We start from the raw sequence: 17,022 nt of genomic DNA, 5'->3' as shown, positions 1-17,022 counted from the left end.
CAAGAAGGTGGCATCTTAAGGCTGCAGTATTGCTGAACGACATTGGACATAGCATATCTTTGGTCTGCCTATCTCTGGCCTTGATGCTGTTTCTCTACCTCAAGTAAATATTTCAAGTAGACATGGTGATCTTGTCTCGCTATTGTGATATTATATACAGGGTTTTATACGTACGGTAGATACTGACCTATGTATGCTATATGCATGAACACTATATACTAAGTAAAGAAGACGAAAACGTGTACGTAAAACAAGGATTTTTACACACTTAAAAATCCCTTTTAACACTTAAGGGAAGCGCCTAGCCAAACACAAAACCATCAATATTTGGAAATATGAATCTGGTTAACAATTTAAGGATTTGTTACCATCGCAACATGATCCAAACGCAAACTCAGGATAGGACTCAGCTGCAAGAAAATTTGATGACTAGGCTTTTAATGGCACACTCACGATACCTTTTAAGTGTGTATAAACTAATTACACGGCCTCTAAGTGCTTCTCTATTTGCTTAGCTCAGTGTTACCTTGACAGTCGTTATAAACTATTACAGAACGGATGTCGTATGACGTTCAACCATCCCAGTCGCAGATTTATCATAATGGAGCATCAAAGTAGGATTCTAATCATGCTGCTAAACTTTTCCTTAAGGGATTATGATAAATAGCATCTCTTGAAAAAGAGCATCTTTCATCTTAGAAATAATCCAAATTTGTCAGCCTCGGGTGCCATCAACAAGCAGTTTGTAAGATGTCAAATGCATGCATATCATATAAAGGTAATTGAAAACACGTCAACGCTAAGAGCATTAAACATAGAAACACTTGGTACTCCGGAGCCTTGGGTGCATTATGAAACAGTCTGCTTTATGATAGGTAATTGAAAACACGTCTGACTTAGTGTTGTTCATGTGTTTATGCCAAGGGCAAGGCAAATTTTAGAACCTCGCCTTCGATGCCATTAGGACATAATCGTAAACACGTCTGAACCAGTGTTGATGCTAACGCCAAATGACAGTTACTAGAGCAACTAGATAGAACAGTTTCACATTAGTCAGTGACTAAAGGGAAGAACTGGAACCAAAATTTATACAAAAACTCTGACTTGATATGTTAATGAAATGAAGTCATGCACTCTAGGATGGTTTAATGTAAGACTAAGTCCTGTTGTAAGAGTACATGAGCTAATGTTGTTCGTCCGAGGGAGTGGGAGGGCATTACCCCAAGTGCCTGAAAGTTGCTTATTTACCACGGTAACATTTGGAATCCTGCAGGAGCATTCGGTGTACGAGAAACAACATCCACCTCAACCTGATCCTCACCTTCATACTGAAGAACACTACCTGGTTCATCATGAAGAGCGTGGTGACGGAAAGACACACCTCAAATGATGTAAGTTCGGTTGTTTGTTTTTAAAGTTTGAAAGCTTTTAAGATTATTCGGATAAAATACATAGTAGTCGATAGGACTAAATTTCGTATTCCATAACAAAAAAATGGTCTTAAATCACAAGCACTGTCCATTATCAACAACATCAGCGGAATACATACTATATACATACACATTAAAATGGTCAGAATCTCAGGTACTGTCCTTATCATCACCTAACCACATTCAATATACATACTCATAAAATAAATTCTATCTTACATGTACATGTACATCAAGTACTTGAAGAACGGGCTCTATTTTACATGGACAACGCATAGGTAAATGTGTGTCTGAACAAACACGTAGCGCTTATATCGATCGAGTCCCATTTTACGAGTCACCATTAAGCAGTCCGACCAAGCAGGGAATTGGGGAGTTTCTTTGTTTTTTTGTTTTTTTTATGAAAGAATATTAAACATTACATCACTCACTACCAATAAATGTCATTGGTACTGAGAGAGAGAGAGAGAGAGAGCCAGCTAACGGTTCCAAGTCCACATTTGCAGAGTAGTGCGATGTGTTAAACGGGTCAAAGTTCATTATCCCTTCCATAGGAAACAACTCCCACTTTTGTAGCATTTTGATGCATTGAAAATAAAACAATGAGATACACTAAGTTTTGTTTTTGGTGACTATCATCAATGTTGAAAAGCTTTGTCATACTAGAATTGCCAAAAAATAATTTTAACTGCGTGAAATCAACTTTTGTAGATGAAAGAATGCACGACTTCAATAATGTGGCTTTAATGCATATTGTAGACGCGTGACTTACCAGTGGGTAGTTTGTGACGTCCTCCGTCTTAACATGCATCTTATTGGCTTCGCTTCTATTGTTTTCCTTAGTGGGTGTGCCGAACAGTGGTGACACTCTTCAACTACTTCAAGGTCACAAACTTCTTCTGGATGTTTGTGGAGGGCCTTTACCTGTACATCATGATCGCGCATGCGTACGGCACGGAAAAAGTCAAGTTCTGGATCTACATCCTGATTGGCTGGTGTAAGTAACATCTTTATACGTATTCCTAACTAATGTATTGCCGATGTTTACTTCGTGATGGTATCATAGGCCAGATAAAGCTTTCTGTAGACATATGATTGCTCAGGCAGTAGAGTTGAAGTACTGGGGATATACATTTGTCTTAGTCAGTCAAGTTCGTCTGCAATATAACTCATAATGAAAATGTCGACAGGAAGACAGACAAATCACATTCTACAAATTTAATCAAATTCATCTTCTATTGAGGTTTCTGCACCTAGACGGTAATTGAAATAAGAGTAAATGCAAATGTCAATATAGACGGTAAAGTTCGCAATAAGTCTGCAATATGACTCTATACTGACATTGTCGACAGTCGAAATTTCAGTTTACTTTAGTTCAATCGGATCAACCTAAAATTGGGGGGTCTGTGCGTCGTACGCCGTCTGCACTTGTATTGTAATTGAAACAAAGGTATAGGCAGACTCTAATATTGCTTTAGTTCGTTAGCCAAGTTCAATTCGTAAGTCTACAATATAACTCAATAATGAAAATTTCGAGACCCAAAAATGGAAATCTCAATACTTTAATCCAATGAATGTATTGCCCTACGCTATCTGCAAATATAGAGTTATTGAAGAAAAGGTGAAATGAAAAATGCAATATCTAAGCTTTAACTTTATCTATCTGTAGTTGACATCGGGAATACGCGTTAAAGTTCTTTGGATACAATCAAATACAATGCAAAGTTTCCATAGTTCTTCTGCAACTTCTCTCATGGTAATACTGACCGGTTTTACTCCCTTTTGATAGGTTGCGGACAAAGAACCGAAATGCCAGTAACATCCTCAAGAAATTAAATAAAAAAAATGTACGGATGTCATAGGATATAGGCCGATCCTGACTGTCTACCACAATTATTAATGATAGTATGGCAATTGGCAGTTCGACAAATGAGAAAGTCAGTCAAATATTTTTATTCCTGCGTTCTTTTTCTGCATTCCTTAATTTCAATGGATTTTGGGCGCTATCGGATCGGCCTATTGGTAATCTCTGTAACTTGACAAATGACGCTGAGTTTCAAAGGTCTCTCTTCATCGCAGAGAATCGAACTGTCAGAATCGGATTGGTTATCTACGTAATTGACGTAAAGCTGAAATCAATTGACAAAAGTCATGACGCCTACGATGAGTGGATAACACGCCGGTAGGAATCACAAGTTCCCGTTAATTGGCATCGGCTTGTCCGTTCATTGCAAATTGTCGTCACAGGATACGCCAGAGGCTAAGTGTACAGGAAGATATCTACCTCGATTACGCCTTAATTGGCTTATGTGAAGGACATGAGCATGTTGAGCACGCGTTGAGCACGTGTTGAGTACGTACCTTGAACGTGATCAACATGTGTGAGACAGCGCGAACCGAGCGATCACAATGGCTGATGAACTGTTTTGATAAATCAATAATCAGTGGCAATGGTCTAGTGATAGCATTCGCCCTAAACACGTTAGGTCGTGAGTTTGATCCCAGGCTGAGTCATACCAAAAAAACGTGAAGAACATGTGCGAGACACTGAACGAATAGCATGGCTGATGAACAGTTTTGCTAAATCAATAGTCAGTGGCAACTTGTGCAATGTTTATTCGGTAGAACGTTCGTCTTGCACACGGTAGGCCGTGAATTCGATTCCTGGCCGGGTCATACCAAAGAACTCGATCAACATGTGTGAGACACCGAGCGATCAGCATGGCTAATGAACTGATTTGCTAAATCAATAATCAGTGGCATACTAAAGGAAATAACATAATTGCCTTTTTTCGTCGAATTGATTTGTAACGTGTTCTTATTTTTATTGCAGGCATCCCGATCGTCATCGTGCTGATCTGGGCTATTGTCAAGCTGTTTCTGCAAAACGACCAGTAAGAAATTACCTCGTTTTCATATCGCCATTATGATAAAAGATGATAGATAATACACCAGATAGAGTCATAAGCGAGTTACCGCTTAACTAAATCAAATTTATAGTGTTTCGTGCATTAATACGAAATCGAGGTTTTCTTTTTTTTTCACTAGGTCCAATGGCAGTGGCTTTATACTCAATCGTCAAATAAACTAAAGAACTTCATGAATACGACATAGAAAAATTACTTACATTCGAAAAATTTATGAATTCGCATGACTGTTGTATGACATCAAACTTGTCCAGTATCGTACAAATGTAATTTGTGCTCATTTGAACACTTTGTGATACAACATACCCGGTACCCATACAACATAGTTAAGGCACCAACCTTTTTTCCTACTGTGATTCTTTTACAGTTTTTTTTTTTAATTCTCACTTCGATCGCAAAATGACACTAACATAGTTATTGCTGTGCAGTGAGTATCTTAGGGGAGAATATATGCTACAGCGTATCTTTGAAGTTCATCCGTGTTATCAAAAAGAATAATTTAAAAACAAAAACCTAACTGTAAGTTTAGAGCACCAGTCTGTTTTCTCAAAAAATAAACCAACACCTTGCTTCTTTGCCTTCGCTTTATGTAATAGTTATGGAGACGGAGGACGCCATAGGCTTTCTTTAACAACGACCATATCTATATAATGCCCTCTGTAAATTGCAACAGCCTCCATTTATGTACTTTTTACCTCACCATAGAATGACTCAGCCACCGTGACTATAGATTGTGATACAAATTTGCATAACACGGCGGGCCCTGTCATTAATTTTCTTTTCATTTTTCCAGATTCAATCTGACAAATTAATTTAGAAGCGAGATATGATCACCACACTTTGTTCCCCTTTGCAATTAGAGCCGAAAATCTGATCTAAAATTCAGTTCCGGTACTTTACTTTCCAGACACGATCTTATACTGTTGTTATTAATGTGTTTATTAATTGTTACTGTTGGGCAATATATGAGGTACTTCTTGCCGCCTCGGTTAATCATGTTTGCTGTTTAACGCAGACATAAAATGTTCATATCATAAAAGCAGCCCTGAAATCGAGTTAATGTATTCCAGTCTGATTATTTTAGTTGGGATTGAATAATTCATTGACCAAAAAGCAAAGGCGTCCGAAATTTGTTATAATTTCACAAGGCAACTAACTGCCATTAGAGTTACTATCTAAGGCAACAGAGATATTCTCCAAGCCGCGGAATGGCTCAAACTTGTTTTGACGTGCTTTTAGACGTTTTTGTCGGACATTCTATTTTGTCCCTTTTTTGGATATCGCCAAACCAACACATAAAACACGCCAAAAAACCAACCGAAGCAACCCTATGATTAGGGAGTTATACTACATGTATACGATATATTCTCTGCCATACAACGCCTTATTCGAAGAGATTTTAACAGGCAATGTGAATGTATGGTTTATTCATTGAATTCGACAGTTGAACAGCTACTTAGGTTTTATCTTTCTGCATTATCAATAAAAGATGACAACGCCGAGGGGTAGGCAAGGCCATCAACTAAGCATGAGTGGCTGCTGCGCACTTCATATGACGGGTAGTTATATATGACATATAACTATATATGACGAGTAGCTTGTTGACAATCCCAATATCAGTCTTGGACAAATGACGGTTTCTATATGTAGCGGGAATCCTATCTTATGAGATAGATAAAAACGAGAGATATTACAACTTGAATCAATGTATATAAACCCTTGATTACTTACAATAACTTTATCTTACGTTAGTAATAAACACTTTTATATCTTTGCCTTAGGAACAAGGTAGCAATACCATATAACATTGAATATGGGGCAGGCAATAAGTAGTGTGAGAAGTTTACTTCATAATATTGTCGTCTTATGAATTTCTTAACTTTGTTGATCGGTTTCTAGATGCTGGATTGCTGAAGGAGGGAGCAACTACTACGACTTCATTTTCCATGGTCCTACGTTTGTCATACTTCTGGTGAGGAAAACTAATTTATTATATTTCAAATACTATTTATGATGTGTACTCTATTCTTAGCTAGTGGTTTAGCCAAGTGCTCGCAACCCCCGTGGCGTAATTCCATGAATGATTGAATCCCAGTAACAAAGCTTAATTGTGATGGTGTGTTGATAGTGATTAAATGCTTAAATTACAAGTGTAATTACATTAATACCCATTTAAGTCCCGGTAGGGGATATTACTCCTACTTTAATGCTAGGAAGACAGTTCGTTCGATCCTGTCTATAGATCGTGACTTTGGCTGACGCAAATGCCGTTTTCAAGTGACCCAAATTATTGTTTACTATCACATTTTCAGAGGTAGAATTTGGGGTAAAAAAAACAACGAAAAAATTCCGAATAGTTAAGTTGCGTCATGTGGCGTGATGCTTGAGTGTTCGGCCAAGAACACAGAGGTTCTTTTGTTCGAATCCTGTGATGTCACCGATGTTGTGCCCTTGGGAAAGGCACTCTAGAAGACTTTCCTCACTCCACCTATGTGTAAAAATGGGAACTTGAAATAAGTTGGGGAGGGAAAGTTGTCATAGTAGGGTTGATGTTATTACATTGAAGATATGTTTTGCAACAAAACCCTAGATAACTGACATTATAAAGACAGATTCAAACTCATGGAATCTAATACTCTCTCTATCTCAGGCGAATTGTTTCATCCTTGGGAAGATCGTGGTCATTCTGGTTCAAAAACTAAAAGCGCATCCTGCCGGAGATACCGGACACTACAGGTGGGAAGTTGTGTAATTCTTTTCAGTGTTAACTGCTTACAGCTGTGCTCGTAAATTATAAAAACAACTTCCGACCAGTCTTTTTGGAGTAAACATTATTGTGTGATTAATGGCTTGCTTGTTTTCAGATCTCTAGGGAACACATTGCAATTAAGCATTTTTCCCGTAAGGCACTTACAAAAACAGGTACATATCCCCTGTCTTCGTCTTGCAATCAAAGGAACAGCTGGCGTTGAAAGCTTTCATAATGCCCCCGGCCTTCTTTCCAACAGTTGTATAGGTTCCTTTTGTTTCAGTGCCGAACATTGAAAACAAAACAAAGGAAATGAATGTATGGTAAAAGGGTCCTTGCAGAAACTTAAATTCGAAAACTGAAGGCGGTTAGATGAGATGGTTGGTAAAAGCACATGTCCGGATATGGTATAAAAGTATGAGTGGGTGAAGGTTGCTACAAACTGCGCTGTAAAATACAAAATTGGCAATAAGTTCAAAGACGCAGATTTAACATTAATCATGACGTCTTCAAAAGCTCCTGTATTCACAGAACTGAGACCGTTTTCTAGCATCCGACGATTTGGTCATTAAAAGATCATTTTTAAATTTTTGAATGTTGACGGTCTCTCAACGGTTTCACCCCCGTGAAATCCCATGGTGATTTGAATAGCGCTGATACATGTATGCATGCATGCAAATAAGCCAGGCAAAGCTGGTGGGACAAATATTGCCGGTTTAACTCAACCAAGACGCCGCTACTTTTGGTGTTTGGATGTGTCACAGAATTTCAGTTCTTCATGGCTATGTATAAAATTTAGGGTAGAATACAAAAAATACCATTTCAGCCTGTATTGTGCGCTTTTGTATGTATGAGTTACAAGATAAGTTAGTTTCTTATTCTACAATAGAAAAGAAGGCTGATGCTCAGAAGAGCAAGACTTCAATAAGCAATGCACATTGCAGTATCACATGATGGGGTTTTTCTTCACAACTATACCTGTCAATTTTTTTGCTTCGCAGAAGTGATAAAGAATCAGAGAATCGCCGAGTTTCGGCGCTGTTTGTCGCATTAGAAATATTACGACGTAATTCACTAGGAGATAGAGACCTTGTAAGGTTTGTGGCCCTTCCTTATACCGAAATCATTTGTCGGTAACGGTCTGTTGTATGGCTTTAAAAGGCTAATATATGCACGGTTACAGGTCAGTAGCTAATTAGCATTTACTTGTAGCTATTTCTAAAAGGAGCCAGGTAACTACGTTCCCCGCTAGGATGCATGCATTAAACCATTCAATTTTGTAACGTTCCTTTTTTCTACGATTCGGTAGCGAACGATTTGAAGACACCGCTATCCAAGCAATTTTTTCTTCCTTCTAATGTTAGGTAATAAAAAGAAAAAGAAAGCAACTTCAATTCGAGTAACATTCCACTAGTGCGTACGCAAAATCTTTTTCAAAATGCTCCTATAATTAATTCCGTGCATCTATGAGCCTTTTGAAGCCATGTCATCTCTAACAGCCTACGATTATTTTTCCTCTACATTCATACCATTTTTCATAAGACATTTTTTCTCATCTTTCTGACATCGAGTCTGTTGGTTTCAGAAATTCTATCTTCCATATTTCTTTTTTATTCAAACGCACCCCCATGATCCTTGTTTGGTTTCAGAGAATTCCTTTTGCCTTACAAAGTGCACCGGCTACATTTTTACCGTGACGTCGTGACGTCTTGTAATTTTGAGCGCGAATTATAATTGTGTCACATTTTTGTGGTTTTGACGTCACTGCGTCGTCTTGTGCCTCAACACGTGTGTACAATGTAAAGTCTCAACTCTAAAATAGGAGATAGCTTACGTTCACATTCCACGCCATGTTAAATGTATTACATGATTGACTACTCTATGACTTGCAACTGTGGACACTAAATTCAATTAAAAACTATATATCATCCAGAGGTTTTGTCGTTTCTTCAATGCCTGAATTACATGTATTTAATGTCGTTGATACTGTGACCGGTGGATATGGCTATCTAAGTTTGTATTACATGCATTGTTTGCAACAACACATTTTTAATCATGCATTTACTTTACTTGAATCTGCGAAACTCTTGGTGATTCCTGCATGAATATTTGTGTGCCATTGTAATCTTAGACACATAAGGAGCTAAATTTTGTAAATAGAATAAACAGTAGTCGATGGCCACACAGAAGATTACATCTTTGTTGCAACACCACATATGATGTTGCATGCACCGAACCAGAATGGCCGTAAACACGAAATTTTACTTACATTATGATTATGATTATGACATGCGGGCAACACACAATATCTAACATGTGTTCTTTGTTTAATGATTTATATCATGTTGATATGTATGGTTTATTAGTTGAAAAAACAGCAAAAATGACCTTCAGCCTGTTGGTTGAATTGCGCATTCTTCACAAAATATTTTCCAGTCAGAAAAATCCTTTAGCCTCAGTTTTAGCTAGGCCCCACCGGGAGTTTGTTAGTTTTTGCATATTTTGTTTCTTTCTTTGTCTACCGGTAGTCTTCAGTTTTTGATTTCTTGCCGAAATCTTATGACCGTACGAACAACAACATCAAAATCAGAATCTAACAGAAAACTATATCAGTACAAGCTCTATATAGTTGCAGACAAATGGGTTCTGCAATGGAGACTAAGTTCAATTGATGAAAATGTCAAATTACCGTTTCCAGCCTGAAGGCGTTCAAAGCTGCCGTTGTGCTGTTGCCGCTGCTTGGGATCATCTACATCCTCTTCTTCATCCACCCGGAGGACACTGACGGTACCTCCTATCTCGTCTTCATCTACTTCAACACCTTCCTCCAGTCCTTCCAGGTTAGACAACAGGTTTCACCTAAGAATTCAAACACTTAGGTTGATGATAACGTTTCCCTCTCTTAAACAGCCTGCAACCCTTAAAAATCAATGTTAACTGCTATCTTTTAACATGACCATCTCCATCTTCCATCTAGTTACTTAATCCAATGCCTTAAAGGCACCCAGAGCACTTTATGAGGCCTGAAAACTTGAAATATTCTAGTAGCTGTAATATTTATAAAATTGACATTTAATACCTGTTTACCACATTTGCGTGCAGATTTCTTATCAAAAGTGCTCAAAAGCGGCACAAAATAAGCTACACATGGTGATCTTTTAGTTGCACGCGCCTAGTGTAAATAGACCGATACCGTAGCCCCGCCCACCCTCCGTCTAAACGTAGAAATGCAAAATTCAAACATAAAAATGCAAATATTTGACGGACATGCAGTCACTCTCTCATTGGTCGAACCGCTAATTGTGATGGACAGTCAGGAGCAGTCTATTAGGGTTTGTATTTTCTATCAGTTCTCACCACACAACGACATCGTATATTTGCTCCTTTAATGTTGATATGTAATGGTAAAGTGTTAGTGAAACTTATTATGTGTAGGAATGACTAGAAATTGGATTTTTAATTCAAGTTTCAAGCCTGATAAAATGCTCTGGATGCCTTTAAAGTGGTATGCAGTGAAGAAGCTCGTTATTTTTTTTTTCTATTGGTAGATTTATTGTAAAAAGGGATTACTAAATCGTGGTTGCCAAGAATTGGAAATGTAAACCCATTTATGCTACGACACCAATCTTTGTGAAGACATATATGGCGCTTCTATGGCGTGTAGAAACGGGGGGGGGGGTGTGCTACAAATTATAACTGTATTTAATGATTGTATACTTAATCCTTTTCAAGGTAGCTCGCGTATTCCATAGTTGTATTTCAATTCTATCCTTTTTAAAGGTAAGACAATTATTTGGGATAGTTACAAGCAAGCTTTTGTAGATTCTAAATTAAGGCATTTAGCAGTTCTAAATAATCAGCATTACTTCAACCAAATGATTGACTAAAATTTTATTGACTGCACTACTGATGTGTCCAAATAACCATTCCCTTGCATTTACTGTTCCTTCAACAGGTGACCTTGCCTTGTCCCCAACTGGTGATGTTATTCAACAGTTGATTAGTTCATCATGAGATAAACATTGATTAGCCTCCTTTTCAGACCTTCTGGGCGACGCCGACGTTTTTTTTTGGGGGGGGGGGGCGCTCACTCGTGATTTTTAAGATATCCGGGGCAGTTTTTTTTTTTTTTTTTTTCCTGCGGATGTAAAACACAGTTCCTTCAGCTAAGGAACCTGGCCCCAATTTATTAAAAAACGCAAATAAGCCCCCCCCCCCGGCTATTTCATAATGTTGATGACTAATTGTTTGCCTGGAGCCAAAATTATGTCGAGCGAGACTTATCATAATTAACTGCAGATAATAGATGAACCCAGAGAGCCTTAGTTAATCAACCTGCGCCCGTACATATTGAATTTGTGATTAGATATTGTTATCGTAGGCAGTGGAATAATTATTGGGATTAGATAATCGTTTTATCTTCGTACTCCGATTAATGCACGCATAATGATAAATGTATAATGATTATCTTTGCTCCCTGTGCTACCCATAGTGCCCCTCGTCTCCCAGCATGCAAAAGGCTTCGTGAAAATGCCCGTTGGTCATGGCCATATTTTAGTACAACTCTATTTACTCAGTAGCTACATGTTTGCATTTGTTATACTGTGAAGAAGCCAATATGACTGGACAGTAACTGGTTTCTTTGCATACATTCTAATGACTTTTTCCCTATTCCAGGGTTTCTTCGTTTCTGTGATCTACTGTTTCACCAACTCTGAGGTAGGTTTACTTCAAATGAACAATTTCAAGGAACTTATTTACTATAGATGGCGCCGACTTCCAAAATCTTTGACATTGCGGACTTCAGCATTTGGCAATTATTCAACAAATGACATAGGAATTATATACTGTAAATGCAGAAATGTTCGCGGTGTTTTTATGTTTGCGGTTCTCGCGGCGACGTTTTACCGCGAACTTAGAGTCACCGCAAAATTTTTTGTCTAATACTCTAGCAGTGTGTGAATTTAGCGCCACCACAAACACTCCATTTTTACCTTTAGTTAGCGCGAAATAAAAACCACGCGGACTTTAATGCACTTAAAGAAGTACCAGACGATGCAATTTTTGAGCATATGGTATTTGTGTATTGACAGTAGAGAACTAATAATGTGCTACAATTGCGCGCTCTTTTATCAACAAGTTTGTATTTTTTTATGTTAACTGTAGGTTCAAAACGCGATCAAGCGACAGTTTGAGAAATGGCAGGACAGTCACCAGTTCGGCGTGCCCCGTTCCACCTCCAGGAACCTTGCCCTGACGGTGATCACCCACACCGGCCAGTCGTCTTCAGTCGCACCGGACAGGCACGACTACAGTAAGGTCGACATAGAGGAGAGTACTAGGATGTCCTAAACTTGTGAGAAGTGCAGTGAGAAAGAAGAGAAACAAGAGTTTACGGCTAGGATCTCTCCATTCAAAGCAGATGCTATGAATGAATATCATGTTGTTGTCTTTTCTTCTGACTATCAAAGAAAATGTTATGAGAACAGACCGTAATGGTCTCTGACTGACGACTAGACGTTGGGAGGGGATATTTTGGTTTTCCTTTGAGTATGAAGAAGATGCTGGGAGGAAAGATCGTAACGTTTGGGACTGCAAAGTCGGTGTTGGGAGGAAAGATCGTAACGTTTTTTTGGCACCCTTAGATAGTAACATTCCCGGACTGTTCCTTTTTACACGTCGTCGAATACCTGCCACGGAAATAAGTTGTAACCTTTCCTCCTAACAACATCTTGAGCTGTTAAAACATTGCTGATTTTGGGTGAACATTCACAGTGATTTGTGACTGGAAGTCGCTGCTTTAGAGACCGCCTTGGCTAGTGTACATAGGTAAAGGTGTAAATTACTAGTAAAAAAAACTGTTAATTTTTACAGGATTTTTACGAAAGAAGAAACACATATCTTTAAAGATGAGATTCGTCAACAAAGATTGTGGTTGATGATATGCCTATCAGATTGATATTTGATCACTGAAGAATTTAAAAATATGCCGGGTGTCTCATTAGCGCTAGCGGAATCACGATTATGCAAAGGAGTATAAACTGAATTTTTTTTCATTTGCATGTTCGTGATTCAACAATGTGACACCGACCAAAACATGGGGCACCACCACGACATCAAAATGGTTGCAGTCGGACGACTTGAATTCACAGTTTTCCATTCAAATACATCAATTGCCTTCCATTTATCTACATTTATCTACACATTTGCAGAGCAAATGTTTATATATACTACATTGTTGGCTGTACATAGTATAAATCAAGAAATCACGGAATGTGTTTTGCGTTGAATGATTGTAATTGAGCCAATGTATATAAACTAGTAGATATTTTTGGACACATAGTTTCGATCTTAGGATTGAGACAGCCTTGTAGAGGCTGAGGTGAAACATATCAGATGACTTCATAGTGTAATGAAAGATACATAGTTTTTATACATGTTCTAGATCGCAAATACAGGTGACTTTCTTGAAAATGAGTCCAATTTACACATTCCTTTCAATCTACTTCCCTTGTCCCTCTGTACAAATTAAAGGCTCTATTGTATTCTATTTCAGAGTCCCCCTAGCTTTCGCTTCGTGCTAGTCCTTCATTTCTTCTCTTCCCATTTTCCCTCTGTACAATAGTTTTTTTAGTAATAAACTTCGTATGCTAGGTGTGACTACTCTCCAGGGCTTAGTCTGGTATTGTTACATATAACGTTAGGTGGCCATTTTATGTCACATACATGTAAAACTGCACTTTTCTGTAATAACTGCCTTTTTTGTAACAATGAAAATTAGATTATTTTTAGTGGAGTCACAATGCTATGCCACAATTTTCTGCAAGAAATTCTCCGCACAAAATACATACTACAGAAAGTAGGCTGCAGTTTTACATGCAACCACAATGCGGCTTTGTAGTTTCATTTGGCATTGAATTAAAGATTTCATAAGTGCGTCGGTAGTCAGTACATAACTGCGTAGTACTACGTACATTTAGAGGTAGATTTGTATACGTCTGCTGGATAATCAGTTGCTAGTACCTACATTTGTCTTTTAAGTTGTATACACGACAGGAGAACTTAATCTACATTCTTTTCGTCAAAAGCAATTATTTCCTTGCTTGGGTAGTGATAAGTCTAGCAATGTCAAAAAAACAACGTTAAAGTGCTTACAGTCTCCGATCATATTACAAAAGTCGTTCTACTGCGTTTGTATATATATAGGAGTATTCGCTTATAGTTTTGGTGATGGTTGTAGGACAATGGAATAATTGAGAGATCTTTTCTTCCCGGTTGGGAAACTTGCAACGCAGACATACTGTATTTCAAATTGATCAGAAATTTGGCAAAACTCTATTTAGCTAATTCTTAGTGTTTGATAAGTTTAGGTTTCATGTATAGGGAAACATTTATAACATGTTACGCAATGTATCTGTGCTAGAGTTTGGATAGACATAGTGGTAACGATTTTACACTGAAATCTCAACTGTACAAATAAAGTTATATTTTGAAACTGCATCATGTCGTGAGTGTAACTTCTTATGTATGGCCAGTGTGCTTGTAAGTATTTCCAGATGACAGCAAGTATGTGGCGAAAGGTACGTTGATTCATATAAGTTATTATATTCGGATTGCATACAGTATACAGATGATGTTTCAGTTATTTTACGTTGACCTCTGACCTGTCTCACTATTAAGTACGCCACATTTTCTTTGTTAAATTTTTACTGTCTAACAATTGTATGTAAGCTTAAGTGTACTCTATGTCAAATTAAATTAAACGTTAATGATTATCTGAATAAAACATACAAACCAAGACATTTATATTTAAGCAACAATTCTCCTGTAAAGGAGTAAAGAAAAGAAAATTGGGTCTTTACATATAGATATACATATGTATGGAAATGAAGTCAAAACTGATTTTTTTCAAAGGTTTCAGAGGCCGACAAGTAAGAAAGTCAGTGATTCAAGAAGACACTGCCATAACGTGATAAAGTTTCAAAATATAACTTTATTTGTACAGTTGAGATGTCAGGGTAAAATCGTCACTACTTTGTATATCTGAACTACAAATCAACTAAATAGAAGTATGACCGGTTTCAGATATATGAAACCTGGTCAGTCTGTCTCTGTTGAAAGTTCGCACCTGGAAAAAATATCTATAAATTATCTTAGGCCATGTTGATTTGGTTATATGTATGCCAGCCGCGCGCGCATCAATGTTCTTCCGTTTCCGAAAAAAAAAGGTTCCGACCAAACTGTAAATTGCAAAAAAAAACAGCTGTAAAATGCGAAAATACATTCTGTGAATTGCTTAAGAAAATTCAGAAAACGGTTGCCCTCAAACCACCGTATGGGGTCAAAACTGACCCCAGGCGTATATCAACATGTGCCATTTTGACATTTCGAGTCGAAAACAAAATTCCTTCTATGAGTTTGTTTGTATATATGTCTTATAACTTGTTACAAGTTTTTACCGAGATTGACTCATTGTTGATTAAGTTATTCTAGAAAGTTTACGCGTGGTCCAGTGGGGTCAAAACTGACCCCAGCAAATCTGCACTCATATTCCCTATTGTTTGATACTTGTCATCTAGTAACATGTATGATAAGGGTTATTATGATCATAATACAACATATACTTTTGTAGAAACGTGAAAAAACAATTTTTTTAAATGAACGTAAATATTCATGACGTTGCGACGTATTATGACGTCATTTATGTGATTTTTATTGACGAAAATCAACAAATTGGGTATTTCCATATAATTCAAAGGTACACGATAAAACTTAAATAGAAATTATGTATGATAAATCATAATATATCCAAAGACGTTATTTGTAGATGGCAACAGGAACGACGTCAAAATGACGTCATAGAAATTATATTCATATCAAGTTACACTAGCGAAATCCGCCATCTTGGTTCCGCCATCTTGAATTATTTCAAATTCATTTTTTCATCATATAACCTAATAACACAATACAAATGGACCAAAACGTTTATATTAAGATTGTTTCTGTTTGAATAAACATGGTAATGATGAATTTTGAGGTTGAAATAGCCGGTTATAGCTAATCTAATTATATCGTCCGCCATCTTAGATTTTGACTGATGACGTAATCAAATATGCATAAATTATTAATTTTAAATCATAAAAGTGATAGTGAATTAAATTGATTGGTATTGATGTAAGAAAATAAGTGCAGTTTAAAAAGACAGCCCTAGAATTACATTGTAAAATCCAAAATTAGCGAATTTTTCCAAATATGGCTCTAAGAAACCGGTTGGCATAGCAACATGAAAACATTGATTAGATATTTCATTAAATTAAAATTGTTGCCAACGAAATTTTAGCAAAGATGACCAATTTTGGTTGTTCTAGCGTAAGACATTCAGATGCTATATGACATCAAGTGTTGGCGCAGACCTCAAAAGAGCCCGCTTGTCTGAATAGCGTTAGTTGCAAAAGACGATGTTCCCTATTTTTGCATAAATTAGGATAATGAGCAGAAATTATTCACACCTAATCATGTCAAACTGTGCCTTATAGATTACTTAAACTATACATATGTACAAACCACAAAAATAGTCACCAATAAAAGCTATATTTGTAGAAAACATTTTGGGGTCAGTTTTGACCCCATACGGTAAGATTAGTCGTAAAAAAGCTACGGTGGTTTGAGGGTTAATGTCGTAGAATGCCAAAGGCAATTCCAAAGTAGAAATAAGAAGATTTGAAAGAACAAAGGTTAAGAATATATATTACGGTATACCATACTGTGTGTTTAGGTTTGTTGTTTATCCATCCTGACCACGAAGATTTTATAATAAATGCAGCTGTTTTTTGCCAAACTTTTTTTAAAACGCATACTCATTTTGAGGTCGACGGGGGATGTCAACCGCATGTTCAAATCAACATGACCTTACTAC

At 37.3% G+C, this 17,022-nt stretch overlaps 2 protein-coding genes across 2 annotated transcripts; both read left to right on the top strand.

The window, feature by feature from the left end:
• Positions 1–7,109, top strand: LOC136447664 (corticotropin-releasing factor receptor 2-like). The gene is made up of 6 exons (XM_066446704.1): positions 1–103; positions 1,274–1,391; positions 2,274–2,427; positions 4,264–4,324; positions 6,257–6,329; positions 7,008–7,109. The coding sequence occupies exons 1-6, from the start codon at positions 84–86 to the stop codon at positions 7,107–7,109; spliced, it is 528 nt and encodes a 175-aa protein (XP_066302801.1). The 5' UTR covers positions 1–83.
• A 957-nt stretch (positions 7,110–8,066) lies between these two features.
• LOC136447663 (corticotropin-releasing factor receptor 2-like) lies at positions 8,067–12,466 on the top strand (the record flags this gene model as incomplete). Its single annotated transcript, XM_066446703.1, has 4 exons — positions 8,067–8,203; positions 9,805–9,946; positions 11,784–11,825; positions 12,273–12,466. Coding segments are annotated over 4 exons (507 nt in total), but the record flags the coding sequence as incomplete, so codon positions are not given.
• Positions 12,467–17,022: the final 4,556 nt, after the last annotated feature.

The sequence above is a fragment of the Branchiostoma lanceolatum genome, chromosome 13, assembly GCF_035083965.1.
Source record: "Branchiostoma lanceolatum isolate klBraLanc5 chromosome 13, klBraLanc5.hap2, whole genome shotgun sequence".
Classification (NCBI taxonomy): domain Eukaryota; kingdom Metazoa; phylum Chordata; class Leptocardii; order Amphioxiformes; family Branchiostomatidae; genus Branchiostoma; species Branchiostoma lanceolatum.
This window is presented reverse-complemented; position numbering and strand designations above follow the sequence as displayed.

Bases quoted from the DNA above. Each gene is read 5' to 3' on its own strand.
- LOC136447664 (XM_066446704.1), top strand. From the start codon at position 84: ATGCTGTTTCTCTACCTCAA. The intron at 2,428-4,263 runs GTAAGTAACATC...TTTTTATTGCAG, and splicing joins CTACATCCTGATTGGCTGGT to GCATCCCGATCGTCATCGTG. The intron at 6,330-7,007 runs GTGAGGAAAACT...TCTCTATCTCAG, and splicing joins CTACGTTTGTCATACTTCTG to GCGAATTGTTTCATCCTTGG.